We start from the raw sequence: 18,598 nt of genomic DNA, 5'->3' as shown, positions 1-18,598 counted from the left end.
AGCTTTTGTTAAAAATATTGAGAACATAATGCCGTTAGGAAAAACTTAAACAAGGTGGGGTCTTTGCAGTCATTACTAAGGACTGCTTTTCCCAAAAAATGCAAGTTTCATCAGAGGAGGCTCACATATCTTTAAATTGTGTTCCATGGAGTCTCCACACTTGTATCAACAGCTTAGATTGACAGGTTTACTACAAAAGTGTCAGCCACCCAACAGCAGACTTTGATTTTCTATTACGTGCATACATACAGGAGCTGATACTAGCCTGTTTCAAGAACTCTTCCAACGCCATCTCTCCCTGAGCCACAAGCAGTACATCTTTGACAATTGCTTCATTTCTCTGTAAATCGACATCCCAGATCTGACCCAGGGTCAATTCTGAGACAACCCAGTTAACATGAAGTCTCTTCATCAGCTGTTTCCAGTGACGATCTTTAAGTGCCTCGGATTTCAGTTCAATAACTAACATGTTTATCTACAGAAGACAAGAAAGTGAGTTATATCCTTGAACTTCAACTACAAAATACATGCATTTTAGAAATGAGTATAACTTACCTTCATGTAGCCCTTCAGAAGTCTCTGAACATACTCATAGGAGGCATACTGTCGCAAGCGAGCGGGGAAGTTCTTCAGTTGGTTCAGCAGACCATCTAAGTTTTGTCGAAGCTGTCAATAACATAAAAGCAATGAAATCTTTCTCTGCAAGTGCTGTGCCCATAGTTGTACAAGTTTAAAGTTGTCTATATATTTTTACAGAAACCTCTCACTGATGCCACGTTATCGACAGCACAGGTCTTTTAGTGTTCTACATATCTGCATAAGATGTGGCTACGCTATAGCTGGGAAAGTAATTTTATTGGTCTGATTAAGGTTTATGACATAGTATCGTCACAGGCAGTTTATGGCTTAGTGTTCCTACTTCTCTCTACCTCCTGAGCATTGAACTAAACTGATGCTGCTCATCCAACCATATAATGAAGTTTCCCTAACGAGGTCAAACAGCCTATTTAAAAACTGCGCAGTTTCTTCTCTGTAGATGCAGTCCAATCTCAATTTCAAAACTGTTGGAATTGCATAATTCCACTGCAACATTACTTAAGTTCTGAGAAACCCTGTGAATTTTTTTTAGCTTAGCATGAGAAGAAACATGCACACAAGATACTAAAAAAAGGTACCTAAACACTGAAAATGATACGGAACATGACAATTGAGCATATCTATCTCAAGAGGTTTAATACATAGTTTGCATGTACTCGCGGTAGTTACATTGCTTATGCATACAGAAGTGAAGTACCTTGCGAGGTTGTACTGAAACCCAGGGTTGTTCTTTCATTTGATCAATCTGTTCCCAGACCTTAGAGAGTTCAGACCAGACGCCTTTGAGATCCTGCAACTCTTCAAGGGCTACCTATAGTAAAGAATGTATCAAACATCAGCAGTTATTCCCGATTCTTCAAAGTCATCAGCATGGGGGAGTTAAACAGAATACTTTTAACATGTCAAAAACCTTCTTTTGAGTTGTTGCCAATTCAATAGAACTGCAATAATAGCAAGTGACCCAGACGAGCTTTTTGCATCTCAGGTCACACAACAGCTTCACAAGAATAAGACGGTCACAGAAGAGATAATCTCTTAAGGCTAGAACTGAACAAGTGTGGAGATTGTGTCTTGATACTAGTACATCCCAGGCTACAAGTCACTCTCTTGAGGGAGAGAGAGATGGAACTGAAACACTATCATAAACTGACAAAAAGTTGTGTGAGCAGGTTGTACCTGGACACGCTCTTCACTGCCACTGAGCAGTCCTGTATCTGTTAGCTCCAGAGCTTCCTTGGCCTTCGCACACTTCTCACGATCATCCTTCAGCCTACCGAATTTTCCTTCATAAATGGTAAGAGCTTGAAGAGCTTCTTCTGGACGCAGGTTTCCCTAAAATTTGCATGGGATATGTTAATCCAAAAATCCTACAATTAAGTTGAAGCAAAGTTAAAATCAAGGACAAAATACTAAATGTTGCCTTGTCTTATTATTTCTCCATTTCTGGTTTGCTGACAGTAAGGCTACATGCTAATCCAGAATAAGTCTTATCCCACTTCTACATGCAGTTTTTCGCCTTACTAAATGGCACTTTAGGCAAAAAAAAAAAAAAAAGGCAAAAAAGCAGCTTGCTCCTGAATCCTCCTACACGCATGCCTCTCATGCTTCTGACATACCCCTTCTTTCAGCCAAAGCTTTGTTAGTAACTAAAGTCATCTTGCTTTTTGCACCTAACAGAGGCCTACGTTGTACGGGTAAGTGTCCCTGTGCTACCACCCTCACCTCCCCCCGCAAACCCAACACATTGGCAAGTTATTATAGAACCTTCAAAAAGACTGTTATCATCATCTAAAATGAAAAACTGCAAAAAAACATAAACTGCCTACTTCTTATTGAAAGCTGCCTACTTCTTATTGAATGCAGAGAATCTACCTTATTTGCTGAACAAGTATTAATCATCACTACTTACTGTCACAGGCTTTGTTTTCTCCCAGTCTGTTAGCAAGTCAGTTGTTCGGCTCTCCACTGCACGGTCCTCTTGAACTATCTTCATCTGCAAATTTGCTACTTGTTGTTGAATGGCAGAATCCTTTCTACGCATGATGTCATTAAAAGCACCCCATTCTCCTTCAATGTTGTCAATGTACAGCCAAGAGGATGGAAACTGGAACCTTTGTTTCTCAAGCAAGCGCTGACCATTGCGATAAAGCTACAAGAGACAGTGGTTCTAAGTTAAAAAGACAAAACTAACTTAAGTCGCAAGACTAAATATTCAACATATTTTAACAAGCACTCACTATAGAGTTCACAGGATTCCTCAGGATATGAAGTTCAAGTCTGTTCTCAAGAGAACTTGAATATCATGAAGCTGCACCTTAAGAGCTAAGCCTGACATTTCCTAAAGTAATAATAATTAGCAGGACAACATACCTCAACTTGCTTTTCAAACTGCTTGATTTTACGTTTCAAGGACTGCACATATGTGATGAACGTCACTGCATCTGATGTGCTAGCAGTGTCCACTGAATGCTGCTCCAGTTCTTGACGGGACTGTTTGGGGCACAAAACAGTGTTTTAGAAGTCTAGAACAGCTGATCTGAAAGTGAAAAACTGGAATTTGGACTTGTCTTACCTTAGAAATTTGTGAATGAAACTCTGTCATATTCTGACCAAGCATTTGGCCAAATTTGCTGAGCACTTCCTTGTGCCAGGAGTCATACTTTAAGTTCACCTTTGATTGTACCTACAATTGAATAAAGTTAGATAACAGTAATTTGTCAGCCTTGCTATTTTCTGTTATACACCCATTCTGAAGTTTAATGCGTTTATCACAAACAATAATTACAATTTCTTACCTTGCCATAGTCTATGACAACAGGTCCAAATTCCTTTCTGGTTTCTGCATTGTCAAATGTTCCTCTTGCCTTTCTTATCTGAACTAAAAGGGCTTGCCACTTATTCAGGTCTTCTCCAAGACGGTTGTATATGTTTTCAGCCTGCATATCCCACAGACACTGGTACTGCAGCCAAACCTAATTGAGATATTTCACAAACAATGTTCAGAACTTCTCCAGTATATTCCAAAAGACGCATGTCCCCCCAGCCCCCAGGACAACTAAGAAAAAACTCCATGTTCATTTTAGCTGTAGTATTATACGGTGTCAGCCTCTTACCTTGACATACTGCTCCACTTCAGTCACAATTCCCATGACAGCAGAGTACGACTCCTCCAGAGCTGCGGGGCCATCAGGCATCCTTGTCAATGCATTACGATAGAATTTCTCTTCCTCAGACAGCTCATAATGCACTCCAACCTAAGAACCACAATTATACATGCAATATACATGAATTTCTAGGGCACCCAGTTTCAGCCCTAGAGCAACACACCAAGATATTGAGCACAACGAACTAAAAAGTGAAAATAATTGCTCAGACTTAGATACAGCTTCATTACACATACCTGATACCTCTGACTTTGGATTCTTGGTAGCGACAGGATTACCATCTTCCAAGAAAACATTTCTTGATAAAGTTTGTATCGACACTCTTCAATCGGTGGATTCAAGTATATCACCTGGTTGGTTATTCTTAGTTCATGTACAATGTTCTGCAGAAACATTAACACACTCAGTTTTACTGGCAGATGCTACTACACGTAGACAAGAATTTTGGACTTCAAAAAGTAGCACACACTGTTTAAAAATCAACTCGCACCTCACTGGGAGGAGGCAAGTATTCCTGCAAAACCACATGCAGAAGAAATACTTATCTCCTATATAAGGCTCAGATACAATTCTTGCATTAAGTAATTGACAATAAGGAAAAAAAAACCAACACAAAAACACTCCACACAAAAACTTACTTTGATCTTGGGTTCACCACCAGGCTTATGGCTCACTTGAGGAGCATCTGTATCCATGTCAACTTCTGCTTTGTCATCTGCTTGTCCAAGAAGAACTTGGGTCCAGGCCCTCAGTCCAGCTTGCAAACGAACACCCAGGATTCTTTCAATCTAAAGAAAATAAGACACATTGGAGGAAAAAGCTGCATATTCACCGCATAAAGTTCCCTGCTATCGATATACTCTGACACCAGGTACACTATGACACCTCAAAAAACCAAGTGTTCACTTTACTAAGTCATTAAAAAGGTTTAAGAGTTTTGATAAATTTTCACTGAATATCAATTCAAAGCTGTCCTCATGGACTTTAATGGAATTAAACAATTTTAACTACTTTGAAGTTGGCCTAGTGTCCAATAACCTGAAAGTTAAACCAACAGGCAGAGCCGAACAATATGAAGGCAATGAGCCTTTGCCACTGGCATAGCAAATTTCCACCACCTTTTATCTACCTCACTCCCCAGCACCTTCTAGGCAGTCAAGCTACACCAAACTTTTTTTCTTCAAGGGACAAAACTCCCCTTGAATTAATTGATCCCCAAAGTCAACATCTAAAATGAAACAGGTCTTGATTTTTTTTGCATACTGAAAACACATTGGAATTTTCAGAGAATGGGGAGACAGAATTTTCCTTGGGTGACTACAAAGAGTACAATCAAAAAGCATTTTGCACCCAATTAAAATGTCTCCTCTAAATATATACAACTCCTTGATCTCAAACCTACCTCCATATCCAACTTATTGACCCAGATTGGCAAATTTGAATATGAATGAAGATTTAAGTCATCCACAGCTTTCTGAACCCTGTTCAAGATTTCGGAGAAAGTCTTGTGATCATACATGCATGTTTCCAAAGACCTCACTTCCAGGTCTATTTTCTCTTCAATAATGAGCAGGTCATCCACCTAAAATGGTTTAGGAAAAACAGGACGTTTAGTTTGACAGGTTAGATAGAGGCAACAATAACTATGCAGTAATGGTTAGTCATTTCTCTTTATTTGGATGCAGCAAGCACTTTTAAGTAGTACTAAAAGATCCATTCAGCTTGCCCATTTGTGACAACTCAATCAGCTACTTAACTGAAGGGCTACAGAATTGGATATTCTGTATATTTTATATATGTATATATCTATATGTCTATAAAATCAGCTAACCAATTCCACTTTCGGCTAACCACACACTACTGAAGTATAAATGTAAAAATTTTGCAGAATTTGAAAGATAAAACAAACCTTTTCCTGGAAACTGAAGACAGTCTCAGCTAAGCGCTGTACATATGGATCAAGTTTGTACGATTCCCACACAAGTGCAATTCCTTCTGCAATCAAAGCCTGCACCTCTTTCTTCAAGCCAGCAACCAGAAGTGAGATAGTATTACGCTCTTCTACTTTCTCACATGTTCGTTCATAGGTACGGACACTTTCAATGAGAGAAATAGCAAATGGATAGAGCTGGTTTGCTTGGTGAGCTTTGTTGACAATTGCTAGTGGAACACGGAAACCAAGCCACTTCAGGTTTCGGACTTCTTTTGAAAGTGTAATTATTTCTGGGAGGAAGTTGACTTTCAGTTTCAGGACGTTTCCCGTTCGACCTCTAACACGAGTGCTTTCAATAGTGAAAATACGACCAGACACACCAAGATTGCGTTGCTGAACTTTTCTTGCCCAGTCATCAAAGATCTCCTGAGTGTTGAGCTTCATGCGGAAGCTATCTCCATCCTGCTTTAGCTTCTGTCCTTCTACATGGTTCTCCCAACCTTTGCCAAGGACATCCTCAACACGCTTCATGTAAGCAGTGAGCTGCCTGTCAATCTGTTTTGCCCAAATTATGGACCCAGATACAGGAGGCAAGTCACGAACATGACTCATTTTACAAGCTTGACTCTGTGGGTATTGTACTTTAAATTTGTCATGAAGAGATTCAATATCGTCTTTTACGCGCTGGATCAATTGTGTTTGATATTCACGAATGGCACCGCGAATGTGAGGTCTGACAAACAAGGCATTAAACCGAGAGAAGATTCTGAACATTTCATTGGCATTCTTTGCTGTACCAAGCTGGTCTCTCAAACGGGCAGTTATTCTTGTTTCAACTCTATCAATTCTTTCATCATATCGTTTCATTGCTGCCTCCCAGGCTTCTGTACCTTCTTTGGAAACATCTAACCCATCTACTTCCTTAACATTCTCATAAGCAAGATTGACTTCTTCAATCGCATTAGCATCTGCAGCATCAAAAAGGACTTCTGCTACTTTCATATCCTGTGGTTCAGGTACCTCTCCTTGATTTTGCTGGGCAACAGCAGTTACCTGCATTAAAATCACAGTTTAGCGAGTTGGATGCTTCAAAATTTACCTACAAATAGCTAAGCACAATCTGTTCTAACAAGCATTGCAAAAACCCTACAAATTAGTACCCAATCCTTAACAATCTTTCAGTCATGTTTCAGATTAAAGTTCCACTAGGAATGGGGCAACAGTTACTTTACAAACTTCCACTACTGTGCAGCATAATCGCATTTTCCCTGGTGGTTTAGCCAAGCTCAAGTATTTACACACTTATTAATCTCCTCTATGTTAAGTCTGGAGTTGCTGTGTCTATTAACACGAGCACGGTCATGTAGTACATGAAGTACGTCAGATTTAAAGCTAAGCCTATTAGCAAGGGTTCAAAACTAGGCTGGTTTTGGGAGCAGATAGTGAAACAGAATGTTACATTAGTTTTGTGTTGGTAACTTCTTAAAGCAACAGTGAACACTCCTGAAGTTGAACACTCTTGAAGAAGCTGCACAGATTTTCTGTCTGATAATAACCAAGAAGATTACCTGAGGTCGCAAGACTCTCACAATAACTGCCCTCAGTTGTTCATGCTGACGCCTGAATTTCCTCATTTGATCAAGACGACCTTGGAGTTTCCTATGAGCAGGATTGATACGCCACACCATCTTCAGGTTCTCTTCCCTTTTTCTTTTCACAATATCTCTCAGCAGAACTTGTAGCTTCTCATATTCATCGTCCCAGGTTTGGAAAACTTCAAAGCATGCGACCATCACCTGAAGAAGTTTCAGAATAGGAACTTTAGCTCCCAAATGAAATGCTTTCTTAAAGTCACTATTCAATGTCAAAATACAGCTGCCAGCACCACAAAACCATGAACGTACCTTTTCAAATTCTTCATAGGCAACATGCATTAGTTTTCTGGTTCCCAACACTTTAAGCAACTGAGAGCTCAGATCTCTTGAAATAGCCTCCACTAAACGCAATGCCCTTTGGATTGGGTATTTTGTGTTTCTGATTTTTCTCAGATGGGTAAATATTGCAACAAGGGCCTGCCTTATTTTGTCCAGCTCAGTAGCAGACAGCAAGTCATTCAGTGGAAAGTCTTTCATCAGTGGGTTATAGTCATTCACAGTTTCCAGAGCCTGTTTTAGACCTACACGTAATAGAAGAGATTTTGAATGTAACTTTTCATTTCATTAATCGAATCTGTATAAGACAGTAGCTTTAACTAGACCATGGTTACTCAAGACAGCATTGTTTTCTGTACCACAATATTCAAGTTTCATAACAGTCTAAATTCCATAGGACATTTGGGAAAAAATTTATTGAACAGATATTTTACCTGTGTCTGTATCGAAGCTGACAGTGGCATGAAAACGTTTGCCATGCTTTAGAATATCCAGAGTCAGAAGAACTTCTGGACTTTCACGTTTTTCCTGAATGCGATACAGAGCCCGTTCCAAATTTAACCAGAAGCTTATCTCCTGTAATGCAGTGCCTGATGCAGGATCTCGATCTAGTTTGGTCACCTTAAAAGTAATAAAGAGAAGGGAGGGAGAAAAGCATTAATTTACATGCTTCAACTGTAAGAACTTGCTCTATTACTAAATATAATTGAAACACATAACATCCACTAGGTTTTAATAATCCAACATGACAGTTTTGGCACTCATTCTGTGAGAAGTGTAGGAACTGCAACGCAACAGGAGTAAAGGTTTAATTCCAGATCAGTTTTAGGACCGTCATGTCATGTCTTCAGCACAGCCTAAAAAGGTCACCTGTCCACTTTCCTGATCATTGTCTGTATTCTGGTTAATGACAGATAAGCCTAGCAAGAAAATAAATGTTTTATACTCTGGAGTAAGAAAAGGCGCTGATCTCTCATGAGCAATAAGTGGTTATTATGCCCATGGAGGAAAAAAAGCCACAGTAGTATCTGAAATGCTACTTCTGAGTGACAGCAAAAGAACAGCAGAATTCATTTGAAAAGGAACAGTACAAGAGATTACAAGATAGGATCGGAGCAACTGTTCTGAAGTGGTTGTGGATGCACCTGGGGAAACAACAAAACAAGACCTGTTTCTCTCCATCTGCTGTAAAAATTCACAAGGTCATGCCAGTTACTTGAGTCTATTACAACAGAAATAAAATAGTCGTGCTCTCAGCTACTTGCAGAACAATTTAGACTAGGCTGTAAATTTAGACTAGGCTTAGTCTAGTCTAGAATTAGACTTAGTCTAGTTTAGACTACAGTCTCTGGTGACTCAGAAAACTAGTCTCAGATCTTCAGAGTATCCTCCATGGAGCAGTATTTTACCAGTTGTCATGGTTTTGGCCGGGTTGGCCAATCAGAATGACAGATGCACCACCACTACCCCCCGCTTCAGAGAGGAGAGGAAGAGATAAGAAGATTTATGAGTTCAGAAAAAGAACTAAACTAATTTAATGAAAATAATAATAAATAAGAAAATAGTAAATAATAAATGCTCAGATCGGGATCAAAGGCAGACGAACAGACAGGGTCCTCCTCAGACATCGTCCATTGAAGAAAAAAGTGAGCCAGAGCAGCCTTGCCCCCTTGATCCTTCAGCTTTTATACTGAGCATGATGCATACGGGATGGAATACCCTGTTGGTCAGTTTTGGGTCACCTGTCCCGTCTGCTCCTCCCTGCAGGTGGGACCCCTCTACGCTTCTCTGCTTCCGACACTCTAACGGGGCAAACAGCGAAGTTAGCTGACCTTGGTTGTTATAGCAATAAGTCTAAGCAAGAGCCTCTGTGCATACCGTTCCTTGGTATAATCAGGTCTTATCACTCTGAGAGTGAACAGTTTCTGAACAATATGCTGTTAATTTCAGACTTTAGTCAGTTAGAAGAGGCCCAGCTAAAAAGTAAAATTACAAATCAGAAAATTGGTTCTGTTTTACCTCAAACCAGAACACCAGTTAAACTGTGAAGAAGATACACAGTACTACACAGAAGTTCTCATCACATAGTCTAGTACTTGGTTTTTTTTTTTTACCTTTTGTATCTCTCTAATCCAGCGGTTGACTCCAGATTGTAGTTGATTGAGGAATAAGGGATCCTCAGCCTTCTCACCAAAATCTGTAACCTTTGGCTTTTCTCCACGTTCATAACACTGCTTGGCAACATTAGTGATGGTTGCATGAATTGGCAGACTAATCTCTGGAATTTCAATATTCTGCTGCAGATGCAAGAGGCCCATTTCAAGTTCTGCAATTTTTTTCTCAACTGAAGGAGCCATTTTATCTCCATCCCTGAAAAAGCACAGATGTTTCCGTATAAGAAGCCAAAACAAGAACCATAACACAACACATTTAAGCCATCTGAACTACTCCCCCAGAATCAGCAACAACATCATGCACAGCTGTGTGCTTCAACAATTTCACATGACTTGTCTTGAACAGTCAGTTATTTTTTTTCATTAAACACCTACTTTAATTCATCAGCAGAGAAGTGAAATATTTATACTGAATTACCTGTCTGCTTTGCCAGATTCTCTGATATAGGACTTGAAAAAGGGAGCAACAGCATTGCTAATGAAAGAGTGTAATGTTTCATATGGAGAATCTTCACTGAGAGTGAGCACTCTGAGTTGAGAAGACACTGGTTTGTCGGCATCAATCACTGGTGTACGCTTAATGAATGCCAGGCTGCAGAACAGAGAAGAGAGTTACCAACTAAACATTTGAAACTTAAGTGATAGAATAGCTTTAATCTGACTCCAAGTTTCAGTCAAAGGAGTCAAATGCTAAACTGCATCATCATACTTTATAACCTTTCTTCTGAGCGACTCGAACACAAGTCTTCCAATAAAAACATCTTTATACTTCAATAATCAGCCAAACTTAGCTATCAATAAGGACTCTGCAGTATGGGCACACTGAAGAGGCACACATCTTAATGAAGCTTCAGAGTAAAATATGCATTAAGGTAAGTGACAAACATGTAAGAGTCAGACATAACCAAAGATTACTGAACCCACGTTGTGTATGTTACATTTGTATGTATCCCAAATTAATAAGACTTTGTTTCTTTAACCTCAGAGCTACAAGTCCTAAGTCCATTCCTTTCAGCCTCATGACACACCCTTGTTTTATCAGAGCCTCCACCTTGAAAGCTATTGCCTCACCTGAATAAAAACACTGCATGTAGCACTAGGTAAACTGGAGGTAAATTTGTAGGTAAATCTACTTCTGCAGGTTCTGCATTCATAGGGTAGAAATGTCAAGACCTATTTTACTAACTCACCTGTTTGATTTTATTCCATAATGAATGTCAGTGCTGATACTGTAGGAAATGAACTCTTTTTCCTCTTCCCCTTCATCTCCCACATCCTCTGCAAAAAATACGCGATGTAAAAAATATTTTATTTCGAAGGCATCTGCCACTCTCAACCATCTTCTGCTATTATCAGACTATTTTCTAACCTTTAATTTCTACACCAACTTATTATGCAAAACAGCTTAAATTACATTTAGCTTTGCAATATTCCTCAAATTGAGAGTGGGTTCATTGTTTTATAGCACAAGCCTATTAACTTTTTTAGGTTGCTACAAAAAAACATGAAAACATTACAACAAACAAATTATAACCCCCACTCTGCTTGTGAAGCAGGGAGAAATCTTCTGCAATACAGAATGTGCATTTATTTGTAGAAATATGCTACCAGGATAACTATATTTAAGTGAGAACATTAAACAGCTGCTTTTTTCTTTTATAGGTTGCATTGTATTTTTGGACTTTTTCTTTAAAAGTCATTTGGAAATTAAGCCTCTGAACAAAAAAGCCTCCCAACAAAACAAAAACCCAAGCCATGGGAAGTACTCAGGCATTACCACAGCCAGTGTATCACAGATGATGTAATTGCTGGGGATGCAGGCAGTTATGCTGCAATGCAGTGATTTCAGTGCAGAAGGTTACTCCCTGTTGGGGGACACACTCTGCCTGGACACATTGCAGCAGACTCTGGTCCTGCCCCGATTTCATTTGGCCCTTCACAGGAGATACAGCCTCAGGGTGTCACATTTGTGATCACTAGAAGCCTGTTCACAAAACAACACTGCACTAGACACCACAGGAACTCCTAGGAAAGCAGCCGGCAGGCTGCATAACTAGTGATACCACATCGCAGCTTTCATTACTCAGAAATATGGCTTCTATTGTATTGTATTTGTAATCAATAATTTACTTCATACTACCTAGTCCATGCACAAGTTTCAATAATAATGTTGTTTTTTAATAGCATCAGAGAAAACATCTCCATATGCTGCTGGAGGTTCTGAATCTGTTAAGTTTGAAGACTGGCTGTCAATCAGAAAATCCACTCTCCCCAGATAACTGCTATTAAACCAAAAGCCATCAATGGAAATGCCTTCTGCCCATAGTAAATCAGTATTTAGCTTCTAAAACACATAATTACTGTCTCAATTTGTTTTTAACCATATATATATGTAACAATATCTACGCAACAAGCCTGGAGCTGACTAATCACCACTATCTTTCATTACTTCCAACCCAAACTAAGGATAACCAACCTCATGAGCCAGACGTAAGAGAAATTTAGAAATCATCTGCCTAGCCTATTAACATCCAATGTATTTTCTTTAAATCTTGTTAAACACTGCATCATGAATTCATAAAAATCGCTGTTCTTTCCCACTCTAGATTTCCTCTGGAAAATTCTACTGTTATCCCTGCTGAAAAAGAAGTCCCAAACTTTGGGAGTGGAAAACAGAGGATAATCAGCGGAAGCAGGCTTAAGATAGACAGGATATTTTCAGCAACATATTAAGTTCACAGTAAATAGACAATGAGTGGAAGAACTTTCTTCACATTTCCCTCAGTGTGCAACTGCAGGGCGTATGCCCAGTATCTTACACTGCGGCCGTTGACGTGTTAAATAATGCAATATGAATATTAAGATTTGATATACATCTACACGGGCAGAACCAACAGCACATTAGGAGTAGAGATCCAGAATTTTAACATTAAAATTCTGCAAGCTCAGACTGGCAGGCATGTAGCCATACACAGACTGTAGATCTTCTTTAATAATAGAAGTCTGTGTTATTAATGGAGCCTGGCAGTATTATATTATTGTTTATTAGGCTGGATTTCATGACAATAAGTGGCTATTTAGCAACAAATTTGTTGACAATAAAAAGTCACTTTCAAAATAAACAGAGTCAATAACAGCAGCATGTAAATAACAGATGTTTCTCAGGTCAGAGTGTCAACTTAGCTGCAGTAGTATTTAATGCAGCATTTGATGAGGTTTCTGAGCACCATTCAAAAAGCCACCAGGCCTTGCTAACTAAACAAAGACAATGCAAGGTCTACATCTTGATTTATGAACTTGGGAGTCTCGCTTATTAACCACGGAATAACGCTTTTCACAGGCTGATTCGGGGTTGTTTTTTTCCTTTATTCCAGGGTTTTGAGGGAGGCTACTTCTGTCCTGTTTCAGGCCGGTTATCCGCCTCGCCGAGGAGGAGGAGGAGGCGGTCATTCCCCCAGCAGGAAGGCGGCCGCAACAGGGAGCGCCTCCAGCCCACTGACGAGGCGCTTTCCGACCCGGACAGCCTCCGGTCGCAGCACACGACGCACCACCGCCCACCTCCAGCCCACGGCCCCGGGCCCGCCGAGCACCCTCAGCTCGGGACCCGGAGAACAAAGAATAACGGGGGAGGAGGATCGGGCCAGGCGCCGGCGGCCCGGGCGGGATGGGTCGGCTGAGGCGGGCCCCGGCGGCAGGCTCACACCGTGCTCCGCGGCCGCAGCGCGGCTCTCCCCCGCCCGCAGACGGGCCGCACCCGCAGTGCGGCAGGGCCGGCGCCTCCCCGGCCGGAGCCGTGCGTGAGGCGGAGAGTCCCCGCAGCCCCCGTGAGAGGAGAGAGCCGAGTCCCCTCCCACCCCGCGGCAGGGCGGCGGCTGCAAGCAGGCGCCGCCGCCATTTTGACAGCGCGGCGGCCGGCCGGCTCTCGCCTCACCTTTGAGGGTGGAGCGCTCCACCAGCACCGTGTGGACCTGCGGGTCGGAGAGGAATTTGCGCATATGCTCCACGGCGCCCTTCTCCTCCAGCGCCGCCTCCAGCACCGCCGGGGCCTCGCCGCCATCCTCCAGCAGCAGCGGCACCAGCTTGCGCAGGTGCTTCTGCAGCACCGACACGTCGGCCACGTTCTGCACCGCCGAGCCCGACACCTCCATGCCGCCTTCCTCGCCGCCGGGGCCGCCGCCCCCACCGCCGCCGGAGTCGGACATGCCGAGGCAGGGACACCGGCAGGCAAGCCGCGCTCCGCCCGCTGCAGCCGCCGCCCCGGCACTGGCCCGCCCAGCTCCGCCGCGGGGGAGGCTGGGAAAGGCGGCCCGACACGCCTCCCGCCGCCGCCGCCGGGCCCAGGGGCGGCCTCCGGTCCCGCCGCGGCTGCGCCCGGCGGTCGCCGCCGCCGCCCTCGGCCTGCCGTTTCTTCTGGAAGGAGGGCGCGGTAGGCGAGCGGAGAGGGAAAGGGAATAGCCCACCCCATCCCCCGCCGCCCTCAGCTCCCCGGCAGCACGGCCCAGGTGAGGTGTGTTCTGCTGCCGGCCCGCTGCCTGGAAGATAAAGCAGCCCGGGGCTTGTTTGCCCAAAGAAGAAGAAAATGCCTACTTCATGTGGAAAAATAAACCCAGAAGCCATAGGAGCAGGTGGTACAAATGACATTTTTTGTCCATGAAGAAAGCAGCAGGCCATCTTGTCACCGTCGGGGGCAGATGAGACATGGCTTCTTTTCAGTGAAGAGCAACCCCCCACCCTTTTGCACCTTGGGTGCTGTGTGTGCCCAGCTCATCCAGCTAGCCCTGCTAGTTACAGTTTCAAGAGATCCAGCACCCGAAATATTAATCCTAGTCCTTTATGAGACCGTTTCCCAAAAGCACAGGACATAGAGAACACAGGAGGGACTGAAAGGGGACTTTCCCTTCAGAATCTCATTTCATTTCTAAAAGCCCCTTAAAGCTTTTATGCTGCCACATCCATGCCTGACATATCCCAGTGTATATATTTGTCTGATCTAAGGTATTATATGAGTTTAGCTCACTGCTGCTGAATCATAGAATGGTTTGGGGTGGAAGGGACCCTCAGGATCACCTAGTTCCAACCCCCTGCCCTGGGCAGGGACACCTCCCACTAGACCAGGCTGCCCAAAGCCCCATCCAGCCTGGCCTGGAACACCTCCAGGGATGGGGCAGCCACAACTTCTCTGGGCAACCTGTGCCAGTGTCTCACCACCCTCACATAACTTCTTCCTAATATCCAACCTAAATCTCCCTTCTTTCAGTTTGAAACCGGTACCCCTCATCCTATCATTACACTCCCTGATAAAGAGATGGACAATCCTGTTCCTCCTTGCCCAAACAAGTCCCCTCCCTCACCTGCTCCTAACTGGTACGTGAATGGGAGAGAGGATGTGGCAGTGAAGTTCCAAAGCAACTCCACTAACACCCAAAAAGGTACATTGGGGCCGTAAGGTGACCCACAGACTAAGAACTCCAGTTCTTGTTCATACAGAGGCGGAGAAGGGGAAGTCATCCAAAAAAAAAAAAAAAGAAAAAAAAAAAAGAGAAACAAGCAAACAAACCATACAAAACTGCCTCCGAACCCCACGTGTATTTCCTCAGGTGGATACACAGGCAAATGCACGGAACCCCTCAGGCCCAGGATCTGTTCAGATGTATTGCACAAGACATAAGGAAGCTTGTCCTGACAAAAGAAGTCCTGACCTGTAAGCCACTACGCAAGTGTAATTCAGCATTAAAGCGCGTTATGTCCAGGTAGGATACTAGGAACCCAGAAGGCCCAGCCGCATACCCCAGCTCCTCTGTTTCTACCTGGAAAAAAGCATGCCTATGCTCAATCAGGCTCCTGAGGGGTTTAGAAGTCCAGTTTAACTTTGAAAAAGATATCAATTTCTTAAGTAATAGAAATCTCAAACCTTCTTGTCTGGAAGGAAAATGATCTGTTCAGCAAACAAGTTTCAACCACAAGCACCAGAACTGACAGAGGTGATTCACTGAAATCCGATCAAAACCATTTAATTTTCACCCCCAGAAAAGACCTTATTAGAAAGGTAGATTTTATTTTTGATGACGAAAAATAGCGAGATACTAATTTGCATATTCTACTTATAGAAAATAGTTCCTGAGATAGTGTTTAATACAACACCCACCTCTTTCCATTTCCGAAGTCTAGTTTGCTCGCACCCTATCACCCTTCTACATGCAGGTTATGTTTTAGAATTACGTTTCATATGAAAAAGAGAGCTACCTTTGTTAGGCTGTCTGAATTCCACCAAGGCTATCCTGCCTCTGGTCCTGCCTGACTGCTTTCCAATGGGGGGAGAATTACCTCCTTCTTATATCCATGTAGTAAGTGTCAGTACAGGCCAAGTATCCAAAAAATGCAGGTTAAGTTAACATCCTGGCCTTCAGGATGTTTGTTAAAAATATGTTGATGATACTCTTAAGCAACCTAGATAGGTCTTCAGTGTAACTTGGCATCTCTTAGGAGGTTAGCTCAAGTTATGGTTCCAAGTGCTACCACGATCATTCTTCTAAAACAGCCGTCATCTGCTGCGGCAAAATGTCACAAAATTTTTGTAGCTTACAAAGCAAGATATGGTATTTCATTATTGCCAAGAAAAAAAGTAAGTGAAGTAAGGAAGTAAAGAGAAAAAAGCAGGACAGAGATAGGAAATAAGAATTAAAGTAATGATTTATATACGTTGCTGCTGAACTGCAGAGAAAGCAGGGTCAAAACACCCCAACAACTCTCTGTAGGTTTTTAAACCAGAAATACTCCACGTGCGACAAGACTTTATGGTATAAAGAACAAGACTAGGATTCCGATATTTAAATGCTAGGCTACTTGAAACTAAAAGCCAGTGTAGGTTAAGACACTTGTATTCCTTTAATCACTTCAGCCTTAACTACTGTGCCAAAAGAGGCGGGAGGAAGATGATGTAAATTAAGTTAAAGGAAATTGAAACAAAGACAAGATAAACTAGCTTTTTACACAAGTTCTCATGATCAGTTAAAGCCTATGGAGAGAAAAGGCTTTAGCTTGCTCAGTCAGGATGAAAAATAGTTTACCTTGATCTACCTCTAGTTAATGATAAATGTCTTTTTATTGGATATACAAAGGACCCTGCCCTTCTCACAGGTATGCAAGAAGCCATTGAAATCAGCCATCCAATAGGCAAGATTGCCAATATTACACATTTCCCCTACAACTTAACTAAAAATAAGCATTTCTGAGAATCAGAATGAGAACTAGGACTTGTCAAGACAGACAACATTTGCTCCTGGCAAATGCCACACAAAATATGCAGAAAGACAACCTTCTGCAAAAGAACTTTAGTAAAAAAAAAAAAAAAAAAAAAGAAAAAGTCTTTTTCCTGTATTTAATAAGTTGCTAGTATTTGAGACAAAAAACAAAGCAAAAAACCCAAACAAGCAACAATCAGAGCAAATCACTTGCTTTCCCATCTCTAATCCTCTTGGCATCTCTTAATTCCACAGAGTACCAGAAAAATTACTACGGCAAGGCCTTCATGCTAGCATGAACCCTCTTAGTGTCATCTTCTGGATCACAAAAATGTCTACGAGTGCTTGAGGCAGATTACTTGAATACCCTTTCCCCCTTGTAGGAGAACAGTGGACCCCCCTCGTAGGAAAACAGTGGGCGCCCCCTCCCCTCAGCACCACTGGGCTGATGCTTATGAACCTTCATGTTTCGCATGCGGGAGTGAATGCAGTCCCAATGTGACCAGGTCCAAAGAAAGCTGGCTGCAGTCACACTGCTCTTCAATTACGTGGGGAAGGAACCATGTATTATCTTCTTTAGCTCCACAGTCAATTCTCCCTTGGGAAATTTTGCATACAAAATTTTTAACTACATTCAAAGCTTTATTTCAGAAGGTAAAGACAGCTCAGGTCAAGTCTCATCATATAAAAGAAACTATAACCCGGGGAGACGGTAATATAGTAATTAGAATGGCATTTCTTAATTAGCTGTATGCAATCAGAGTCTCCAGAATCATTACACACAGTAAGGACAAGATCCAAGGAGCAGAAATGCTCCCATTTTAGGTGGGTGGTCCCTCATGGGATCCACAAGGATACCTGGGATTAACCTGGAATCTCCTGTAAGTACATTTGTAAGGTACTAAAATAGTTTCCATAACGCAAATGGCAAACCTCCAAACCCAAGCGTGCTTGTGCTACACTAGCACCTTCCTTTCCACTTCTAAAAAACAAACCAAGCAGCAAGGCCAAAAAAGGCTGTTGGTCAAAGCCCCTGAGCTTAATACCCGTAGAGAGAAAGGATTGAAGTTCACTTCCCGAACACGCTTGCAACTCGATAAGGAACTTTTATAGAAAAAATGCCACTACTGTCAGTATTTTAAAACATTGTATTTTCAGAGGTATTTGACCCTAATTCTGAAACCAGAATGACTGTATCCTCAGTTGTTTCAGTATCTAGTTTTTGATTCCCACCATTGCACTTGGGAGTGCATGTAAGGAGTTTATTTCTGAGCTCCTACAGAAAACTATTACTTTCAGGGGGCAAAGGCTTCATTTGTAACTCAAATCTGCTACATTTGTACCCCAAGTCCATAGTCAGACATTGATCCCAGGCTTACAAACCCCTACAATTCCCCCTCCCCCAAACCCACCACTTACCAAAAGTCAGCTTTATGCGAGTGATTTCCTTAGTTCTTTCGGGGACTTTTATGGATTCCAGAGGGAAGTCAATTCCTACTGCAGACTTCAGTTTTTTCCTACATCCTTGTCACCTGCCCACGTATCACCTACCACACTG

General features: G+C 42.2%; 1 protein-coding gene across 1 annotated transcript in view; it reads right to left on the bottom strand.

Moving 5' to 3' along the window:
- Nucleotides 1–14,073, bottom strand: part of DYNC1H1 (dynein cytoplasmic 1 heavy chain 1) — a 46,253-nt gene extending 32,180 nt beyond the window's left edge. The window contains exons 1-20 of the mRNA XM_063333004.1: nt 13,731–14,073; nt 10,990–11,077; nt 10,218–10,391; nt 9,740–9,995; nt 8,060–8,246; nt 7,599–7,870; nt 7,263–7,490; nt 5,671–6,747; nt 5,164–5,343; nt 4,400–4,549; nt 3,998–4,144; nt 3,711–3,851; nt 3,393–3,569; nt 3,170–3,280; nt 2,968–3,087; nt 2,507–2,746; nt 1,774–1,929; nt 1,295–1,408; nt 556–666; nt 266–475 (exon numbers count right to left, since the gene is read on the bottom strand). Coding sequence (XP_063189074.1) covers nt 266–475; nt 556–666; nt 1,295–1,408; nt 1,774–1,929; nt 2,507–2,746; nt 2,968–3,087; nt 3,170–3,280; nt 3,393–3,569; nt 3,711–3,851; nt 3,998–4,144; nt 4,400–4,549; nt 5,164–5,343; nt 5,671–6,747; nt 7,263–7,490; nt 7,599–7,870; nt 8,060–8,246; nt 9,740–9,995; nt 10,218–10,391; nt 10,990–11,077; nt 13,731–14,001 — 4,410 coding nt within the window. The 5' untranslated portion in view covers nt 14,002–14,073. The remainder of the gene's footprint in view (nt 1–265; nt 476–555; nt 667–1,294; nt 1,409–1,773; nt 1,930–2,506; nt 2,747–2,967; nt 3,088–3,169; nt 3,281–3,392; nt 3,570–3,710; nt 3,852–3,997; nt 4,145–4,399; nt 4,550–5,163; nt 5,344–5,670; nt 6,748–7,262; nt 7,491–7,598; nt 7,871–8,059; nt 8,247–9,739; nt 9,996–10,217; nt 10,392–10,989; nt 11,078–13,730) is intronic.
- Between the last annotated feature and the right edge of the window lie 4,525 nt (nt 14,074–18,598).

This window comes from Chroicocephalus ridibundus, chromosome 4 (genome assembly GCF_963924245.1).
Source record: "Chroicocephalus ridibundus chromosome 4, bChrRid1.1, whole genome shotgun sequence".
In the NCBI taxonomy this organism is placed as follows: Eukaryota; Metazoa; Chordata; class Aves; order Charadriiformes; family Laridae; genus Chroicocephalus; species Chroicocephalus ridibundus.
The sequence above is the reverse complement of the archived record's forward strand: the minus strand, read 5'-3'. Positions and strand labels throughout refer to the sequence as shown.